At 44.6% G+C, this 20,345-nt stretch overlaps 1 protein-coding gene across 7 annotated transcripts in view; it reads right to left on the reverse strand.

Moving 5' to 3' along the window:
- Positions 1-8,838: 8,838 nt before the first annotated feature.
- The window catches only part of GTF2IRD1 (GTF2I repeat domain containing 1), a 173,118-nt gene continuing 161,611 nt past the window's right edge, over positions 8,839-20,345 (reverse strand). For 6 of the 7 annotated variants that reach the window (XM_074974916.1, XM_074974919.1, XM_074974922.1 and 3 more), the window contains 4 exons: positions 14,847-15,039; positions 11,367-11,404; positions 10,287-10,423; positions 8,839-9,033 (listed from right to left, as the gene is read on the reverse strand). In XM_074974916.1, coding sequence (XP_074831017.1) covers positions 8,965-9,033; positions 10,287-10,423; positions 11,367-11,404; positions 14,847-15,039 — 437 coding nt within the window. In that variant the 3' untranslated portion in view covers positions 8,839-8,964. The remainder of the gene's footprint in view (positions 9,034-10,286; positions 10,424-11,366; positions 11,405-14,846; positions 15,040-20,345) is intronic. The other variant, XM_074974921.1, reaches the window with a different exon arrangement.

Here is a 20,345-nt window from a genome sequence, read left to right on the forward strand (position 1 = left end):
GAACTGGTTAGCTAAAGGATTTCTTTTACACATCTTTCCATTAATTCAGAGTTCCAGATGCAAAAAATCTAGCAGTTGGAGATGTGAAGCTTTTGTTTGTTCCCTGAAGGTCTTTGGGTCTGTAAATCAATGAGACATATAGAGAAAGGGAGTCAAGTGTGGCATGGGCCTGGGAGTTGAGACACTTGGGTTGTATTCCCAGTTCTGCCATGAACTTAGTTTGTACCCATGGGGTAGGCAGTTACATGCCCTGTGCCTCAGTTTCCTCCTCTCTTAAAGGGCAATAATAAATAATACTTTAGCTCCCAGGAATGTCGAGAAGCTTAGCATGTTAGGCTTTTCAAAGTGTTCTGACATTCTTGGAGGGAAAATGCTCTAGGAATGCCAGTTAAAAACGCATTTATTTGGGATGTCTCATTTCACTCCAGTATAAACACCGTATTCTTAGTTGAATATTTTTAGACATTTCCAAAACTCACTGCCTTCCCCCAACATAGTAAAACCGTTACAATCTGCATCCAAAAGGTGGGGTGTAATTCACCTACTTAGAGACGACCGGTACAAGGCAGGTTTCAGAGTAGCAGCCATGTTAGTCTGTATTCGCAAAAAGAAAAGGAGTACTTGTGGCACCTTAGAGACTAATCGAGGATGGGCACAGGATGGGCAGCGTAGAGTCCCTTCACACACACACCCCCACCCCCAGTGCTCTGCAATGTGGGGCTCAGTGATAGCTCTGAATGGATTGGCAAGGGTTGCTGTTACGGGTAGGAGTTGAGAGAGTTGTCTCTACTATTTCAGCCCCTAACGAGGCATACGGTCCATCCCATAAGCTAGAATAGCTGCCACAGAGGGTGAACTCCATCCCCTATGGCCTCCGTAGGAGTCCCACTTATTCAGGCTTTGTGAGAGGAGGGGGGACTTTCCATGCCATTAATAGAAGGTCCTGTTAAGGGGATAGCTGGGAGTTGGGAGATGCAGGTTCAGTTCCTTGCTCTACCACAGACATCTTGCATAAGCACAGACAAATCACTTAGCCCACATCTTCAGAAGGTATTTAGGTGCCAAACTCCCATTGATTTCACTCTGTGCTTTAGTTTCTTTGGCTCAGGTACTAAGGTAGTTAGGTGCCTAAACCACAGATTTAGGTGTGTAAAACCCAGGTTTGGCTACATTGTGATCTACAAAATTCCTGATGAACCCTGTAGGTGCCTAACTTCACTCCGTGCCTAAATTTTCAGGGGAAAAGTTCCCTTGGCACCTAAGTTTCTGCCACTGGGCATGCGCACCACTGCGTTGCTCTAGGTGTCTGGGCACTTATCCCTGACCTGAGCCCCAGGGAAGACAGATATTAGGCTGCCTAAGTCGCGTGTGGCATTCAATGGGGTAGGCTTGCTAAGAGGCGGTCTGCAGGACTGGATCCCATTCCAAATCTGACTGCTGAAGCCAGTGCTCATCTTATAACTTTTACCCCAAGAGTTAGAGCACTCACCTGGGATGAGGGAGACCCAGCTTTCAGTTCCCCGCTCTCTGCCAGAGGGGGAGCTGGGATTTAAACAAAGGTCTTCCACCTCTCAGGAGCATGCTCTGCCCACTGATGGATTGGAGTTCTGATGCAGAGGGCTCCCTCAGTCCCTCCTGTTGAAGCTGTTCCACTGTGGAGAAATAATGACAGAGTGACTGGAGCCAGGGGATGGACCCGGAGTCTTCCACCTCCCAGGTGGGTACCCTAATCACTGACCACAGTCATTCTTATTCCCACACTCACTCTCCTCTCTCTGCCCCAGTGACTGTTCCAGTGTGGATAAAAACGTAAATCATTCCTGTTTGTGGATCTGCAGCAGAGCTAGGTGCCTCTCTGCAGCCGGGTCTTACGCACCTATGTCAGAGAGGGGCAGGGCTTAGCAGACACCCCTGTTCTCGGCATCTCCCATTGGCTAGCGTAGGCAGCTCCCCCCCTAGCATGGTGGCTTTGGCAGCTTGCACTCGAAGGCATCTCTCTCACCCCATTCATTGTATAGGGAGCCAAGGCGCCTCGCTTAGCCTATGTGGGTCGCAGTGGTGTTCCTGCGATTTTCTAGATACGTACCTAAGACAGATCAGTGCTACTAAAATTCCAGTGCAAAAGGGGAATTATTCCCTTCTAGTTACTGCAGGCCTGCTTAAGGGTTGTGCTGCTTGCCAATCAGGTACCTAGAGAGACAAGCCAGGTGAGGTAATCTTTTATTGTCCCACCTTCTGTTGGTGAGAGAGACAAACTTTCGAGTTAATTAGGTACCTAGCTATCCAAGCAACATCCATTGCAGGCCCAATAACTGACCACCTGGGGAGGGAGCCCATTTTAAAAATCTGGCCTAGGCTTTCCGAACCAGCCTGGGACACATGGGCTAGAACCCTACAACCTAACCAGAAGCAGTGGCTGGGAATAAAAATGGACCCCATTGGGCTCAGTCAGCTCTTCTGCTCCTGCCCATAGGGCCCAGGCTACAATGGCTCTGTGCCTGCCAGCCACCGCCTCATTGCACTGTGGAGTGAGTGTCCCGAGGACTCTCAGTGCCTCTCACTCCGCAGTACACACAGAGCAAAGCACAGGCCAGAGGCTGGCAGGAGCAGGGTACCCATCACCGCCGCACACAGCCACCTCTGTGCTGACCCCAGGGCTAGGAAGAGGAGAGCAGCCTACACAAGCCTAACAACAAGGGTTGTTGCCTACCTTTTTCAGGAGTGCCAGTCTCGTCTTATTAAACCCTATCCAAAATACTTCTATGGTGGGTCACACAGCTACATTCCATTGTTCAAGGTCACAAAAAATACCTGCGCCAACGGTTTTAGAAGGTTGGTATTAAAGTGTGCCAGTTTCATTCAGCTACATCACTCTGCCTTCGTACCCCGTGGATCTGTTAATTTGAACAGAGGCAGCTGTTTAATATATTCACTTAAGAAACGATTTAGACGCTCCACTGGTAGTGTCCTCATGGGACACTGAAAAAGAAAACCCCGTCTGATTACATACGTACATCATCACCTGCTGCAGTCGAACCAGGTTTGTTGCTGAAACCATTTTCTCAGATTTAGAGAAAGTGAACTGTGAAGCTCAGCCCACCCTTAATACAAGGCAATGCTGAGGAGCCAAAGAAAAAGGGTAGAACTAGGAACAATGCATATATATTAACATTGTGCTGGTCTCTGCAGAAGGCTTCTTCTCCACGCTCCTTGCTGTACAGATACAATCCGTTAACATAAAATGGAGGTGTGTATATATATACATACACACACACACCCCTCAAAGGGGAACATACCTCAAAGTTTCAGCATGTGGATGCCAATCCCTTGTAATTCGCGGCATTCTCCATTGGTACCTTGTTATAGATGATATTTAATGAGCATGTTTATCATCAGGTTAATGACTGAGACAAATCACCCGAGAGAGGAAAACAAGCTGCCTGACGCCCCAAAGTCTTCCACAGTGTGCAGCATTTGCATCTGGGCCGTGTGGGTGTAAAATGTCATCACCCAACCGGAGAAGCAATTTACACCCAGTTGGTGCTGGTTTAAATGGACACACAACACGGCATAAATGGAGAATCAGGCTCTATGGTCCAAGATCCTCACCGGTATTAGGCACCTAACTCCCATTGCAATCAATCGGTGTTAGGCACCTAAATACCCTTCAGGATCTGGGCCTATATTTCATAATCATTCACCTGTCCCTGCTGCTTATCACTTGAAGTCACAAACCTCTGTTTTACAATAGCACTGCTGGTTGCTGTGGAATAACTGGCTAGATTCGGACTTTAAGCATAGCCTTAAGCAAGGAGTGGTGTGTAGGCTGCCCCAATACAGCAGTCTGTGCCTCAAGCCAGGTCCAGATGGGGGTTTAGTGGGTGATGTAACTATGTGTTACCTGACACAAGCTAACCAACACCTTCCAGCAAGTTCATTGTAGACAAGGCACGTGCCTTGAACCCATACTAACCTGGTGGAGTTAAAACCTAGGCTTCCACTTGACCCAGCTTAGACCGTTACAATCTACGTTAGAACCGACATGCTAGTGAGTAACATGCAACAGATGTTAGTCACCTTGCTTAATACACTACTGGAAGGTGCTCAGATACTACTTATAGAAGAATCTATGCAGAACAGAATAGATTTTGACAGCAATTGTGACTTACATCAAAACTTACTCTCTTCTGAGTTAGTTTAATTCTTCAAGAAAACTGAAGGAACAAGACTCACTCAGTTCTAATAATCCAGCCAACTGAAAATTCTCATTGGTTCCTTAGCAGTTTCTTAAGTATTTGTCATATTATCTCGGAGAGAAAACAAGATTTCCACGCTGCATCTGGCCAGCGGCTTGAGTCTCTTAAGAGGTTGTTGACAAACTCATTTCACTGAAATGTTTTGCAAAGTGTTTCCTCACAAATGGATTCTGGGTTCTGAATAAAAGCCCAGATGCTGTTTATGCTGCTTCTCCAGCATCTCCGTGTGCTATATTTTAAAAATGATTTGAATCAAAGCTCTCATTCTTTAATTAAACTTCATTTAGCTGCCATCTGTCTGAGATCAAAATGGTTTCATGTTTTGCAATTCTTAATGAGGATTGTTATTGGATTTGTAGACACACATACACACAAAATCACCAAACTCTTTCAAAAGTAATAAATGAGAAACGTGGTGGAAGCGTTAGGATCTGCATCTTCAATGTTCTAATTGCAATGGAAGAGATTCCATTCGGTAGGTCATCATGTACAGACAAAAGCCGTGTGTAAAAATACACCACAAATGAAAAGATCAAGATTATGGAAATTGCTGGAATTATATCTGACTGTAAACACCAATAAAGCAATCATCATCACTTTTCAAAAGGGGAAAGGTTAGAATTCACTTTTCAAATGCCTCCATGTTTCAAAATAACACACTGCATAATGATGGAAGTTTTCTAAGTGAGGCATATTTTCAGTGGGACTGAGATCCTGTAGACTTCATTGGAAATTATTGGTGTTCATCACTTCTAAAAATAAAGTTAGTAGTAATATATCACACTAGCAGCTAATAAGCCTCAACCAAGATCAGGAACTCTTTGCGCTGGGAGCTGTACATACTCATAGTAAGATGTCAGTCTTTGTTCCAAAGAGACTACAGTCTAAATAGACAAGACAGACATTCTCATACTGTCCTCGTTTTAAAGACCAGGAATTGAGGCTGAGAAAGAGCAAGTGATGTGGCCAGGGTCACAAAGGGAATTGTGAAAAATCATGGAACTGAGCCCAGACCTCCTGGGTCCCAGTCCAGTGCCTGAACCACAAGACCATCCTTCCTCCCAGCAAGCCATTTTTATTTCGAGGTTCCTAAATAGGGAGTCAGGCGCCCAGTTTTTGGTACCCAAGTTAGAAATTATTGGTCCAACAGCCTACTAATGCACACCTGTGTTATTCTTGTATTTCCTTCTATCTAATCAAGTGACAGAGACGTGAAATAGAAAGTAACAGGGGAAAAGAAATGTTGGTGGAGATAAAAAAGAAGGTAGGAATTGTCCATTTAAAATGTATTTAACATGAAGAACTCCTTCAGAGAGGCACTTCCACTGGGAGCAATTCTGAAAGGATAGAGTTTGGAAGCTGAAAGAGGGCAGCAGCTTCACCACCAGCTTTTCAGCTTCTGAATAATCTACGACAGGATAAGTGCACACTAAGCGTCTGAACATATGACTAAGCACATCCCAGGATCAGGCCCTTGGGTCCTGGGCAGAAATTACTGGTAAAATTGTTTTGTTCCTTCCTTGTAGCCCGGGTAAAAGAGATAACGCAGGGTCTTTATTGTCGGTCATCTTTTTCCCTTTTCCCTCAGGCACATTATTACAGTAAGTGCATCCATTCTGGTGGATGTTAGACCTCCGGGGACAAACAGAAGTATTTGAATCATGGCCCTGGGTTATGAGGGGTCCCTTTTCAGAAGCACTGCTGTGGTGTAATTCTGAGCAGACACGGGGGTGAGGCATGGCCATAAGGTTGACTGGAGATCGGCCCATGACACGGCCATTTCCTGATTCCCTGTGTGACTCCTCCCTGGTAATCAAGAGGCTTTTCCCCTTTCAAGCCTTTATGATTCCATCACAGTTTTTGGACCAAATTCATCCCTAGTGTAACTCTGACATCTGTTTATCCTAATTTAACTCCACTGACTCAATTTAACCCTTGCCTTTTAATACAATTAAGGCCCCATGAACACCCATTGTTTCATGTTCTCTGTGTATATAAAATCGTCCTACTGTATTTTCCACTGCATGCATTCGATGAAGTGGGCTGTAGCCCACGAAAGCTTATACTCAAATTTGTTAGTCTCCGAGGTGCCACAAGTACGCCTGTTCTTTTTATGAACTATGCAGTACATTAGACCTAAATTCTGCAAACAGCACCACCCCACGTATGCAAAAGAACAGCAAAGAAATCTGTGGGAAACTTGGAACGATGCAGTAAAGCTTACTTTATTACAAAGACGCAGTAATCTAGTTTTCCTGAATTGAATTTTTAAAATTAAAGACTCACAATGTAATGAATCCATCTTTATTAGCAGGCACCTAGATGGCTTGGTTTGATTCAACAATAAATTTCAGAAAAGGAAATGATTTTGTGTGTGAAATTATTTTTTCTAATTGGCGATATTCTGGGTTTGGGTGGCAGCCGGATGGAAGATTTGAAATGTAGGTGTCAGCTCTTCTGATGTGAAACTGAACTTCTAACTGGGCTCAGTGAGACGGCTCTTTGCCCTTCCTTTCATTGTTGGCTTTGTGTCTTTTCTTGAGTTGGTAGTGGAGGAGGTTGTTTCTTTTTATTATTTGCATCTAACTCAGCAGTGACTGGAGGTCAAGGAAATTAATATAAAATCCCAAGAGCTTTCAAACAATTCAAGGTATGATCAAAAATGCCTCTGTGGGAAAGGAAAAGACCAGTATTAAAGTAGAAAGATGTGAAGCCCTTACTACAAAAAGGTGTCTTACGTCTTCCAAATACAGAAGCATATTATATTGTAAAAGGGTATTCACAACTGGCTTCTCTTCTTGGAATACATTTAGATACATTTAGAAGCTCTAGAAATGCACCTTCTTGAATTCAATGCCACCAACCTGCACCAGTGGAAAAAGCTGGCTAACCCAATAGCGAAGTATAGCAAGGATGTCTGGGTACGAGCACCAACATTGAGCAATGGTTTTCCAAAATTAACCCTTAATTCTTCAGTCTGGAACTATACTAAAAACAAACTGGGGGGTAGTTTCCTTTATTTGGAGGAATGGGGATGTGTCTGTGGAGGATCTATATCTGAAGGACCTGCCATCATTGTTTCCAAATGGTTTTTAACTTGACAAGCAATCAACAGCTGAGATTTCACAGAGCATCAAGTTATCTGCATTCATGTTTAACTAGAGCACTTGAGCCATCTTCTTTCAGTATTACAGCTTGCATCTTCCTCTTGGCTAATCTCAAAGCCATCTTTAATGATTCTAGTCTACTCAGTTTATTATACAGCCCTCTTTGCTGTATTATCTGAGCACCTGACCTATCTTGACTATCATATCCTACTTGTGCTTTTCAATCTCTCACCTACATGTGAGTGCATGTTAACTAAGTGCTTTGATGAGACACATTGGTCAGCTATATTAGAGTGTACAACAGTAATCTGAGAATGAGATTGCAGCAATTTAAAATTATTTGCTGGAGTTTACTGCCAACTGCACAATGACGTGTGCTGGAAGAATGGGAAGCAAGGTAGTAATCTGACACATTACTTGAAATCAGGGTTGGAAGGGACCTCAGGAGGTCATCTAGTCCAACCTCCTGCTCAAAGCAGGACCAATCCCCAACTAAGTGTCCTCATAGAAGAACTTTTTATTCAAAGGTTATAGAAATAGTCTAGAATCATGTGTCACTAGATGTGGCAAAACTATACCTACCTACCTGAGTTTTCTTCAATCCATGAGACTCCAAAGCTTTTAAAAAATGGATTACAATCGCCTTTGTTGAGAAATTGATCCTTATGAATAAGCTTTTATGGTTTTAAAAGATTGGTAAATTTATACAGCAGAAATGGCTTCATCTTATTTGTGAGCTGAGGGTGGAATTCAGAAGGCCAGCACCAATCCTATGCACCTCTCAAACCCCAAAATTTGGCTTAAGCCAGGGCCACAGACAGGCTTTCTGCCCAGAGATGATTAAATTGAGGAATTCTATGAACTCTGATAAGAATTTCTCTCTGATTTAAGAGACAACAGACACGTGCAAATGACAAGCACGTGAGACAGCCGAGGAAGTGTTGTCGAGGTAGTAATCCAGGGACCGATGTTCATACAAAATAAGACCCCTTTAACCTGCTCTAGTGGGCTAAAGAATCCTTAAAGTGGGCTTACATGTAATCTTCTATGCACCTGAAAGCCCCTGTATGCTGCTAGAGTGGTGTATATGGGCCTGAGCATAAATGGGAATCCAGGCCCCGTCCTTTGTTTCTGTCAAGTGTTTATTCATCCATACTTCATGTTGTAATTTTGTGCTGATGTTTCAATATCAAGAAAAGATTTTTTTTAAACTGTTGACTGACGTCTGAAGACACCAGTGGCAAATGAAGCATGACAACCATGTGTCAAAAATCTGGGGTTCAAACTCTAGACCCTACCCATTTTATTTTGGAAGTAAGGCATGATGAGGTATGCTGATGCCCATCAGAAGGTGCTCCTCTGTATTGATTTTTACCTATCATGGATTTCATCAATAATACAAAAAATAAAATAAATAATGTTAAGAGCAAGGCAACACTTTTTATTTTTATTTAAAAAGGCCTTGATGGCAGGAATATAGTGTAAAAATCATTGGAAAAACTAAAAGGCATTGATACATATTAGAATATACACTTTTTACATAAATTACATTTATTTATTTATTTATTCTGTCTGTTGAGGTTCTGATTCAGTACTGAGGTCTAATAGTTAATAGGTCCTGGAATCTGGACATTTAGACCACCATAGTCTAACATGTACATGGGCCATTGCTGAAAGAGAGAGAGAGAGAGAGAGAGAGAGAGAGAAGGAAAAATGCTGTTAAGACAAAATACTCTACAAAAACGTGCATTCATCAAGTTTCTGTCACGCTCCCACACAGGGCAAGTCTTCCATTTTCCAAGTCAGATTTTCTTTTTAAATAAGAAAATAAAACACCATAAAACCTACCCAAAATAACTTCTAAATGTATTAATATTTTTGCTTTTTTAAAAAAAATTATGCTTGAAATAATAATTGATAATAAATAACTAAGGCCAGTTCCTTAGCTAGAATAGATCCATGAATCTCCCTTGATGTCGGTTCTTATTTTTACATCTTTGATTTTCTACTTCAAGGATATTTTAGCTTCACCCCACTCCCAAAACATTCACCTTTTCATACATATAAAAAACAAAACCAAGAGCCATCATACAACAATGGCCAAAGCACATGGAAAGCTGGAGCATGTTAATAGCGCTTCCCTGAGTTTGACAGGCTGGTTTATGAAATAATGCAGCTGGTTATGCGTTGGGGACTTTTTTAGATCCTTCAGATTTGTGTCTGGAACCTGTGAAGTATCTTCACAGGCTGAGAATCCTGCACTCCGTGACATAACCTTGCCACACAGTGCTCCTTGCATAGTGCTGAAAATGGAGAAGAAGGGTGTGGGGCACATGCAAGGGAGAAAGGTGACTACATAGTAACTTGACTCTCCCAGAGGCAGATCCTGGAAAGTGCATCAAGTCTATTGCAGCCGAAAGGGCTGAGGGTGCTCTGCACCTTACAGGATTGAGTCACCAATGTGACAATGCCAACAGAGAGCTCTAGGCGGTTGCGAGGAGGGTCAGGCGTTGGAATGGCTGCTCTCTGTGGCGTGTTCCCCTCTCAGGGCAGGACACTAAGTCATTCCTGCCCTGGTCACCACTACCTTCCCCTCAGCAGCATCAGTGTATCGCAGAGGAGGCTTCACTGATGGACGCTGGCAGAGGCCAGCCCATGGCAGCCCTGCAGAGCATGCTGGACTGGTGCAGGGGAGATGCCGAGTGGCCTCTCTGCTGATGAGCCAGCTCTTCCCAGAGGCAACAGAGGGACAGCGGCTCAAAAGCGAGCGTTCCCCTTCTTTACCAGACCTGGTGTCGCCATTCTAAGTTAGGGGTTTATAGCATTTCTAGGGCCAGTGAAGGAAAGAGATGAAGGGTGGTAGGGGAAGAACCCTGAGCTAGACAGAGATGCAGTAAGTTGGTTGACGTTTAGAAGGCTTTACCACAAGTGAGATCTGATTTGTTGAAGATGTGGACTCCATATTGGAAGAGGAGGAAGAGGAAGACGACGATGAGGAGGATATCAAGTTCCCTTCAGAGATCCTCTTCCGCTTTCGTTTGGGAACACTGTTGTCTTTTTCTGAAGGGGAGGATGGGAATGAAATGGGTTATCTGAATGGCTGATTCTCCAGCTTAGGAATGGAAGCAAACACCACACCCAGTCCCTTTCAAGGCCCTGGGCGTAGGGCATACTGGTTTCACACAAAAGTCATATCGCAAAATAAAAGTATCTCCAGAGGCTTTTCCCTTGCTTCCACCAGCCAGGGAAAAAGAGAACACACCCTTTCCCTCTGCCCGCTGGGCCTAGCTTCCTCTTTCTTATATATCCTGCTCAGCCCTGTGATAGGCAGAGACCCGTAACCTTTTCCAGGCTGCTGCTTCACCTTGTCATGGTCAGACTTGAGTTCTCTATTCACAGGATACTTATTAGGGCATTAGAAGTCATTTAGGTCACTGTGCCCCTCTGATCCATTGCCTTCCTGCTGAGAGATTGCCAACCTGGCAGCTAACAAGTGCCGGTCGCGTTGGTGACTTAAGTGAAATGGAGCCGCGTCCAGTAGGACTTGGATTGCGAGCACAGACTCCTCTCAAGCACAGTACATGATTTCATCTTTGCAGAGTAAAAAACAGTACTAGGGCTCAGATTTTCAAAGCCATCTTGAGGGATTTATTCAGCAACAGCCATTAAAATTAATGGGAAGGGCATTCAAATCCCCTAGGCCACTGAAAATCTTAGTCTAAAACTACAGCCTCTGTTTCCCTTTCACACACAGCCTCAGGAAAACTGCAGAAGCGAAGCCAAACCTGCGAGATTTCCTTCCTGGACAGACCCCAGACTTTGTCTCAGGCCCCAGCTGGATGACGAGATGGAGAGGATTAAGATGACAAACATCAACCTAACTAGCCTGCTCTATTTTCTTTTGAGCCCTGGAGTCTGGCCTCCTGTGTATTTTGTGCCGCAATCTGTATGTTTTGCTTTGCAGTTTGCTCCACTGGAAGGAGAGCTTTAGCATAGAGCTTACCTGTGTGTTTGGCCTCAGTGCATATTTCAGCAAACGGTCTGTGTGAGAAACAAGGTGGAGATTAGCAATTGTGAACGGTTAGGGCACAGATGTTCTTTATCCCTTGCATATCTAACCATATCCTAGTGGGGTTTCCTCTGTCTTGCGTGTGTTTGGAGCCAGAGCAGACCTTTGAGATTGTACTAGAGCATGGGACCGTCTCCTCTGGCAGCCTGCCCATCTAGGGCAGAGCACATAGCAGACCGAGTCCTCTGCATGGAGCGTTATTAGCCTTAGGAAAATGACCTGAAAATTGCTCATCTCGACGTCTAAGCAATTCTTTGCTTTGCTCCTTGTTGGGCTCCAGGATCCCACGACAACCCCTTGGGCACTTATCTTCCCAGTGGCCCCCAGAGGGGATCAGGAGAAGACGTCAAGGATCAAGGCCAGAGAGCGTATTTCCTGGTCATGCACCCTCCAGCCCTGCACTGGAGCAGATGCCTGCCTCTTTTGCAAGCAGGATCGGGATAAAGGAGCAGAGTCCAGGAGAGAAGGCTGGCTCTCCAGGCAGTATTCCTGGGGAGTGCGCCCTCCTGCCATATGGGTAAGGTCCAGGCCAAGTGTGCTAAGCAGACCCCAGACTGTGGATCCCTCCCCTTCCCCTTTGGAACAGCAGTTAGGAGAGGAGTCAGACTAACACGCACTGTACAGGATGGCTCCCTTGGTACCAGCCGGACTTCAGACCCACTGTTAACAGTGTGTGGAGACAGCTTTCAGCTGGCCAGGGGCCTTCAACAATGAACTGGCAGAAACCAGATCCTTCAGCATTCCTTTCCATGCAGCCACTGCCCACTCTCATGTATTCAACCCCACAGGCATCAGGTTCCCCCACATAGGTCTAAGGTGGCACTAGGCTTCTCAGGGGAGATAAGCAGAACACATTCTAACTTCCACCCCAGAGTCCTTCCCCATCCCACACAGGTACCAGCAGCCACATCTCAGAGGACTCCTCTCTGAGCAGGAATTCCCCAACAGCACCCTGAACATCTGACACTCTGACAATAGCATCCCCCTAAGAAAGACTCTTCTCAGCCTCTGAAAAACACCAGGCAAAAAGGAAACATTTGGAAGCTCATTTGGATTCCTCCTTAGACTATAGGAGCTACAGGTTGTCACAGAAAAAACCCAGAAGGCCAACACAGGCCAAAATACTCCTTAACACAGAATCCCAGACTACTCAGGATCAATCCTCTTTGGATCATCCACCCACAAATCCAGCAACGAAAGAGAGGAGGAATAGGCCATCTTTCCCACCCAGCTCCTCAAAGGAGGAGAAACTTCATGGGTCAAACCAGGGCAACCAGAAGAGGAGATACACAAATGTCTGTTTACACACCTCACCTGTTCAATACAGTGTTAAAGAAAGAGCTTAGTACTCTACACATCCAACTTGAAACCACTCCAGAACCAGAGACAGTCAGAAAAGTCTGAGGTCTCAGAGTCCAAGGTGTGGCATGCCTCCCAAGCACCACAGAGACAAAGCAAAGTTCACTGCAAGAATGTTGGGCTTGAAGGGTTCAAGAAAGGAAATTAGCAGGTAAGAATATAGACACATTAGAAACATGCTCCAAAATTCCTCCAGGATACATATTTCACGTAGACCAGTGGTGCTCAACCTATGGTAGATTTAGCACAGATTGTACATCAAATGGTTGATCAGAATAAGAATCCACTCTAACGACTCTGAGTAAAATTGCAACATTGGCACACTGAGTTCTTTTGAGTTTTAGATATATGGTAGGGCTGCAAATCTGAGACTTCCTGAGACAATATCAGCTGCTTCTAAATGGACCAGCCCAAAGCATTTTCAGTGCCTCAGACAATCTTTCGCTACGAGAACATGAACAAAATATAACCCTCATCTTCTTGCTGTGACCCAAGACCTCTTGATGCCAACTAGCAGGGGCACAGGGATCCCCTGTATTCACCCAAAGGGGACATATAACATCTCTAATGAAATCCTGGGTTACACTGGTCATCATAATCATTGAGAGATGTATGTATGGGAAATATGTGAGGAGTTATATACAGTATATACTAAAAATTAGGTTGTCTAGGTTTGTGAGTTAAGGTAGGTCACAAAAGGGTGGTCCACATACTCCAGGCAAGCAGGGGGGAAAAAGAGACATGTATCTCACTCTGGCTGGTCATATGCAAATTGAGTATTGTATGGTTCACAATGGATGCCCATTTACTACCTGGGCAAAATGCTAATCAATAGGTAGAGGAGACTGGAGGCAAAAACAAAACCAGCAGGAGTTATCCTGTTCTGGAGTAAGACAATGAACTTTTGAAACTCTATCTGGGGTGCAGCTGAACCCCAGGAATTCCTTCAGTCTGTCTGGATAACCTGCCAGCGTGCTTGGTCTTCCGAGATGGGATCTCAGCCAAACTGGTTGAAAACACTGGGAAAAAGACTTGAGGCAAGCTGTCTTCTAAGAGATAGTGGAATACCTTGATAGGTAAGCCAAGGCTGTAGAAAGCAGGTTATAATTTTGTTTTATATGTAACCACATCTCCAGTAGTCTCACTCTCTATCATTTGAATCTCTGTTCTTTAATCATCAACTTATTCTGGTTTTCACTTTCTGTAGAACTAAGCACAGTGTGTTAAGTAGAGGGTGATCCTGCGCTGACTCTTACAAGCTGGTGTGTGCTCTTCCTTTGGGAGTGACGAATCATAGTTCTGTGAGAGTTCAGGGGAATGGGTCTGAACACTCCAGAGGGATGCTCAGAGGACTCAGGGGTTGGCGTGTGCCTATTGCTAACCTGGACAGAGAGGGCGAGGCCTGTGTTGCCAGAAGCTGGTGGTTTCAGGGAGCTGATCCCAGGCAGGCACAGACAACACTTCCTCACACTAGGGGCAGGTGGTGGTGAGAGGCCTCACAACCCTGAATACCCCTCCGAAGCATCCTTCTAGCTCAGTGCAGAGAGGCCATATCACCGTAACAAAGCTTTTCGTTAACAAAGTGTTCTTTATACATTACAATAGTCTCATTGCTCAGGGGCAGCAACCCCAGGTTACTTTTCAGTTGAAAGTTCCTTAGCAAGGTGATCAACTGCCTAATGAAATCAGCAGCAGTACATTCATTGGGCCAGATCATCAGTTCGTGTTAATTGGCATCGCTCCCCTGACATTTAGGCAGTTGTTTGCTAGAGAGAAGGACACGCTGCCTTATCTTGTTTCCTAAGAATATGAATTGGACCCCAACCTTTCCTAGCCTGACAGGATTCCTCATATAGCTGAAAGACACCCCCCCCCCCCGCCCTGAGAATTCTTACAAATGTAAACCAGAAGATACTATGGACCAGATCCTCAGCCAGTGTAAACTGGTGCAGCTCCATTGCAACCCATGGAACTATGCCAATTTACACCAGATGGGGATTCTGGCCGTACATGTTTACAAAAGACCCCAGAAGTAGAGGAGCTATTGAGACTTACTGGAGTTGGTTTATAATCACTATCCGAATGTGCTCTCGTGCTTTCAGGATCTTCTCCAGCCGGTGGATGTCATAGGTGTTGGGATTTCTAAAAGGGATATCATCTGGCAGACCAGTAACTTCAACAGCATCAGGACTATCCCTGATCAATTTGTATGGCACCAAGACTGGCCGGTTCAATCCCAAAGCCTCTCCTGCAACAGCAGAATAGAGGCCAATGTGACAAGTGAACATTAAGTGGAGGCCTTTGAACCCTGAGGTAGTATTTCAACAGCAAAATTATACATTTTCACTGTACTCAATGCAATTTTCCTAGACATTTCATATTTTGCTTAATAAACTGTTTTCAAAGTGTAAGTACCAAACCACTTACTGAAGAGAATGGATTTGCTATTCAAGGAAGGAAAAGATATCCCCTGGTTGAATTTTAAAAGCTTTCCAATGTCTAGGATTGGCAGAATTCAATTTTTATTTTTTATAATTTGATGGATAATAAAAATGTTTGTTTTTAAGCATTTTAAGATTTGTATTGATTTACATGCTCACTTCGAAATTATGGTGGGTATCAGACAACAATTCTTTAATGACAGTAAATACTGAGATTCAAAAGGTTAAAGCTTTATAACCATTAAAACACAAATTGTCAATATCTCATGTCAAAATATACAAAATAAAGATCCTTCAATCAAACTTGAATAAGTTCTCAAGCAGCCTTTTTCTTACTTTGCCTATCTGTACATTTTGATTACTACTGATGGAAATATTTTTTCTTGTGTGTGTGATGAAATCAATGCTTATTGATAAAAATCAAATCTTTGCAAGCATAGCGATGGCTCAGCTCTTTCCCTAGAAGTCAGGAATTCACACAAGGAAAATACACCCCAGGGCCTTTTTCAGGGCTCATTGTCCAAGCCAATCAGTTGCTGGTTCAAGAGTCAGAGGCACATTACAATGGTAGTGCCTAGAGTTTTGGAAGTCAAGAAGATTGGCTTCACTATGGGATTTCAACATTACTAGGATATTGCTTTAAATGAGCTCTTGGATAAGTCATACTTCTGAATATCTGTACTCAAACTTCTTGCAAGGAGAGAAAAAACATTTCTCGGCTCTGTCAGATTAAGTTACAAACCCCCTTTTAGAGTAGCAGCCGTGTTAGTCTGTATTCGCAAAAAGAAAAGGAGTACTAGTGGAATCTTAGAGACTAACACATTTATTTGAGGATAAGCTTTGATGCATCCGATGAAGTGAGCTGTAGCTCACGAAAGCTTATGCTCAAATAAATTGGTTAGTCTCTAAGGTGCCACAAGTCCTCCTTTTCTTTTTGTGAAACCCCCTTTTCTTTTCACTAGCCCAGCCCTAGTAAGGGATACTAATTCCTTACGAGATGATGAAATTGCTTCATGTCTGTCTGTCCTGTTTATTGTCAGTTTCCGTGGTCCCTGTTAAGCAATCTTGCTATTAGGCACAGTTGGGGGCTATTATGCAATACATGTAATCGAGCATTCACATACACATCCCATATCTGTATCTGTAGGTATCACCTAAATACTCATGGTCATAACATAACCTGATGCACCAGGGAAGCCCACACCCTCAAAGAGTGTGGGTAAGGTGTTCTGTTCCTGATCAAGTTATGTGAAAAGTGACAGCCCACGGTTGCAATATATGCCACCTCATCAGCATTTACCGATAATCCCTCTGATATCTCCTCCATCTCCAGAGATACGAAGCAGTCAGAGAGGAGCACTGGCTATGCTTTGACGATGCAAGCGCTGCAGGTTGAAGTTTTCTTTTCTTTTCATGGAGATCATCTTTACCAACCGTTCCAAGTCCCACCTGACGTTCGCTGTTGGGTAAGGCCTGTTCAGGGAATGCACTGCTCATTTTCTAGCTCCTGTATTGAAGGGACTCAGTTACACTGGCTCAGACCCCAGGTCCATCCAGTACCGTGTTTTGTCCTGGATGCGTCAGAGGAAGGTGTAACACACCAGAGTGGACAGCTATGGAATAACCTGGTAATCTGGGGCTATGCACCGTTTTGTGGCTGGAACTGGGTAATACAAACCAAAACCGGACTTTGGACACTCTGGCCCTGATTCTGATCCCACATACAACAGTGGTACACCAGCATATTCCCATCGCCTCTTGTGGAGTTACTCCTGGATCGACACTTTATGCAGCTGAGAGGAGAGTCAAGCCCTCGGTCTCTCGGTCTAATTCATCCAATAAGCATACTACACAAATGGACGAGGAGCAACAACTATACAGCACAGGTCCTGGAAATTGGGATGTTACCGCACCCTCTGGCTTGAAGCGGCTTCCATTATATACGGGGTTTATTGTTTGGTTCAGTGGCTCCTAGCACCCCGACGATCAAAATAGTTCCAGCACCCCTGCTATACAGTGGGACAGTACTTCTTTAGCAAACAAGTGTTGGTTTTACATCTGGAACTTATCCAGCAACAGCCAGACTGTGTGCATGAGAGAGAGAGAGGGAGGAAAGGAGGGAGCGGAATGGGGGATCACCCACAGCTATTGCAATGAGAGAAGAGTCCCCCTTGCATTCTCTTTTTCACAAGAGGCTGGAGCATTTGTAATAGGAACCTCTACGCTCCCTCTCCCTCCCATGACTCAATAAGGATCACATTTTTTCCTCAACCCTTCTGTGCAGCTGTTGTTCAATAGCTGGCTCTTCCTGCTGGAAACCAACAGACTGACTCAGTAACATAATATTTTCCTCTGCATGGAACATCTGCCACAGGTTCTTTATTCCTTGCCTGGATTAGAACAGCTTCTGAGCTTGATGTTGAGCAGTTTGCAGAGTGGCAGATGAAGCACTCTGCCTTCATACCATTGGCCAAGCTACAGTTCCCCATCCGGCCAACGACCTGTACAGCTTGGTCACTTGGGTGCGTAACCGTTCCAGTCAGGAACTCGACACCTAAAGCAGACGCGGTCATTAGCTCTGCTGGCTGAGACCATCTGTGGCTCCTGCAGATTGATAGCTACCCCGGAGCACAGCCCATTGCAACGTGGCTTTTCCAAGCTGCTTTATGCCCGCATCAGTTACAGCAATACTTGTTGTTTCATGCATAAGGAATAAATAGAACGCGATGAAAGTATTATTATAATTACTCCTAATAGCCTCAACATGTATTCAGTCCAGAATGTGGTTAACAGACAGAGGGGAAGCAATTATCAGAAGTGTCTAAGAGGTTTAGGATCACAAGCCCCACTGAAAGTCAAGTCACTTCTACATATTTACATAAGATAAACAGTCTGAAAGCCAGGGAACGTGTTAGCCCAGGCCATGGTTATTTCCAAGTATAACTCTAAGGCTCTGTACGGAAATACAGGGCTCTTCTGCTGCCCTAGACACAGGTGCTAACATCCTGCCTTCATAGTCAGGGTAATTACAGCTGAGTCATGCACACAGGTGGATCCAATCAGCATCAACTATGATACAAAAGGGGATAAGGGGTGTCAAACTACAAATTCCATTTGGACTGTAAGGCTGCCCTGTGCCTTCTCTAACTTCAAGGGGTGGTGATGGGGCTAACAATGGAGGGTCGTTAAACCTTGATGATGTCCTATTCAAATGGAAGCACTCTTGGACAAACAGTTGACTACCACCCAGGGCAAACCAGTTTTTCAAGTCTTGGCTCCAGAGGGGTGGTGATCAAGCAAGGGATCCCCTGAGAGGGGCATGAGGGGCAACGGCAGGTGACAAGGGAAAGGAGACAGGAAGCTATAAAAGGAGCAGGTCTGCTAAGTTGGAGGCAGCAGCTTTCTCTCACGGACCGGAATAGGAAAAGACGCATGGGGTAGAGGAGCGTAGTCCAAGATTTGCTGAATTGGAATTAATCTGCAAACTGGACACCATTACATTAGGCTTGAATAAAGACTGGGAGTGGATGTGTCATTACACAAAGTAAAACTAATTCCCCATGTTTATTCCCCCCCCCCCCCCCGCACTGTTCCTCACATGTTCTTGTCAACTGCTGGAAATGGCCCACCTTGATTATCACTACAAAAGGTTGTTGTTTTTTCTCTCCTGCTGGTACTATCTCAGCTTACCTGATCACTCTGGTTACAGTGTGTATGGTAACACCCATTGTTTCATGTTCTCCGTGTATATAAAATCTCCCCACTGCATTTTCCACTGCATGCATCCGATGAAGTGAGCTGTAGCTCACGAAAGCTTATGCTCAAATACATTTGTTAGACTCTAAGGTGCCACAGGTACTCCTTTTCTTTTTACAGATACAGACTAACACGGCTGCTACTCTGAAACTAGTCCAGGAGAGGGGACTGACCAAATCCCAAAGAACACTGAAGAGTGGTGAGGAAACTCAGGCATGGAATTTCAGATCTGTATATCTTAGATCTGTACATCTCTTGTCACAGCGATTGTTTTTTTAGTAAGCCCTTTGCCAAGCCCGTGCCTGTTTGCTTCAACTATTGTGTGTCCCTGGAGGGGTAAACAATCAACCAGAATGCTCACAAAAGTGGAGATCTGAGAAAGGGTATGCTTAAGCTACAGGAGGCTCACAGGGGTGGGGGGGTCAGCACTTGTCCTGGGGGTCACAGCTAGGTCACAGGGTCCCTCATCCAGGAGGGATATCAGACAGAGTCTGTCCCTAGGGAGCATGCCAGAGAGGCAGGAACCAGAGTTTGTGTCTGAAGCTTATCCAGTGACCAAGGGCTGCTCAAAAACACATGGGCCCAAACACAGCAGCCTGGTAAGTACCCACCAGGGGGAGCATGATCAGGGCTGTGACACGCGTCCTACTGACATTTTAAATTAAACACTCCAACTACATGAGCTGTTCGACTGCTGCGAGACACATTGCTCTATCAAACTTGAAGGCCCCCTCGTATGGATCTGAAGATTTCTTCTCTGAACATCTGGATTTAATTTTTGTTTACACTGAACTTCAAAACCAAATTGGAAGGGTGGAGCCAAGGTATTCCCAATGTAAACCCAAAACACTGGATAGTTCTGGCTTTCCTGATCTGTAGGGCAGGAAGAGCATCAAAAGGGGGAAGTGTGTTTCAGGCGATTAACCCTTGCCCTTTCTGCTGCTTGGCACTCGCACTTTCTTGGCAATGCTGCTATTTTTGTTTCTCTTTCAGGGGGGTGGAAGGGAGGCAGGGATAGTCTGCTCCAGAGCAGGAGGTGGAAACAGCATTTTTGTTGCTGGCAAACAGGCTACTGGACTGAGAGTTTTCAAGCTATCAGAGCAGACAGACAGAGTAGATCTGTTTGCTTGATCACAGCACGGCAGTTGAGAAATCACCATAGTGCGATTCTGTAAATCCCTGCACTCTGATAGGCAAAAAAGTTGACCTCCCAATACAGCGTTCAGGGACTTGCACGGTATTTGAGAAATAACTGTACAGTGGTTATGCAATTCAGACACCCAGAACCACAATGGGGGAACAACTAGTCACAGTTATGTACCAGTAACTGTACTACATCCCTGCTCTGAGACAATTA

The sequence above is a fragment of the Natator depressus genome, chromosome 17 (genome assembly GCF_965152275.1).
Source record: "Natator depressus isolate rNatDep1 chromosome 17, rNatDep2.hap1, whole genome shotgun sequence".
Taxonomy (NCBI): domain Eukaryota; kingdom Metazoa; phylum Chordata; order Testudines; family Cheloniidae; genus Natator; species Natator depressus.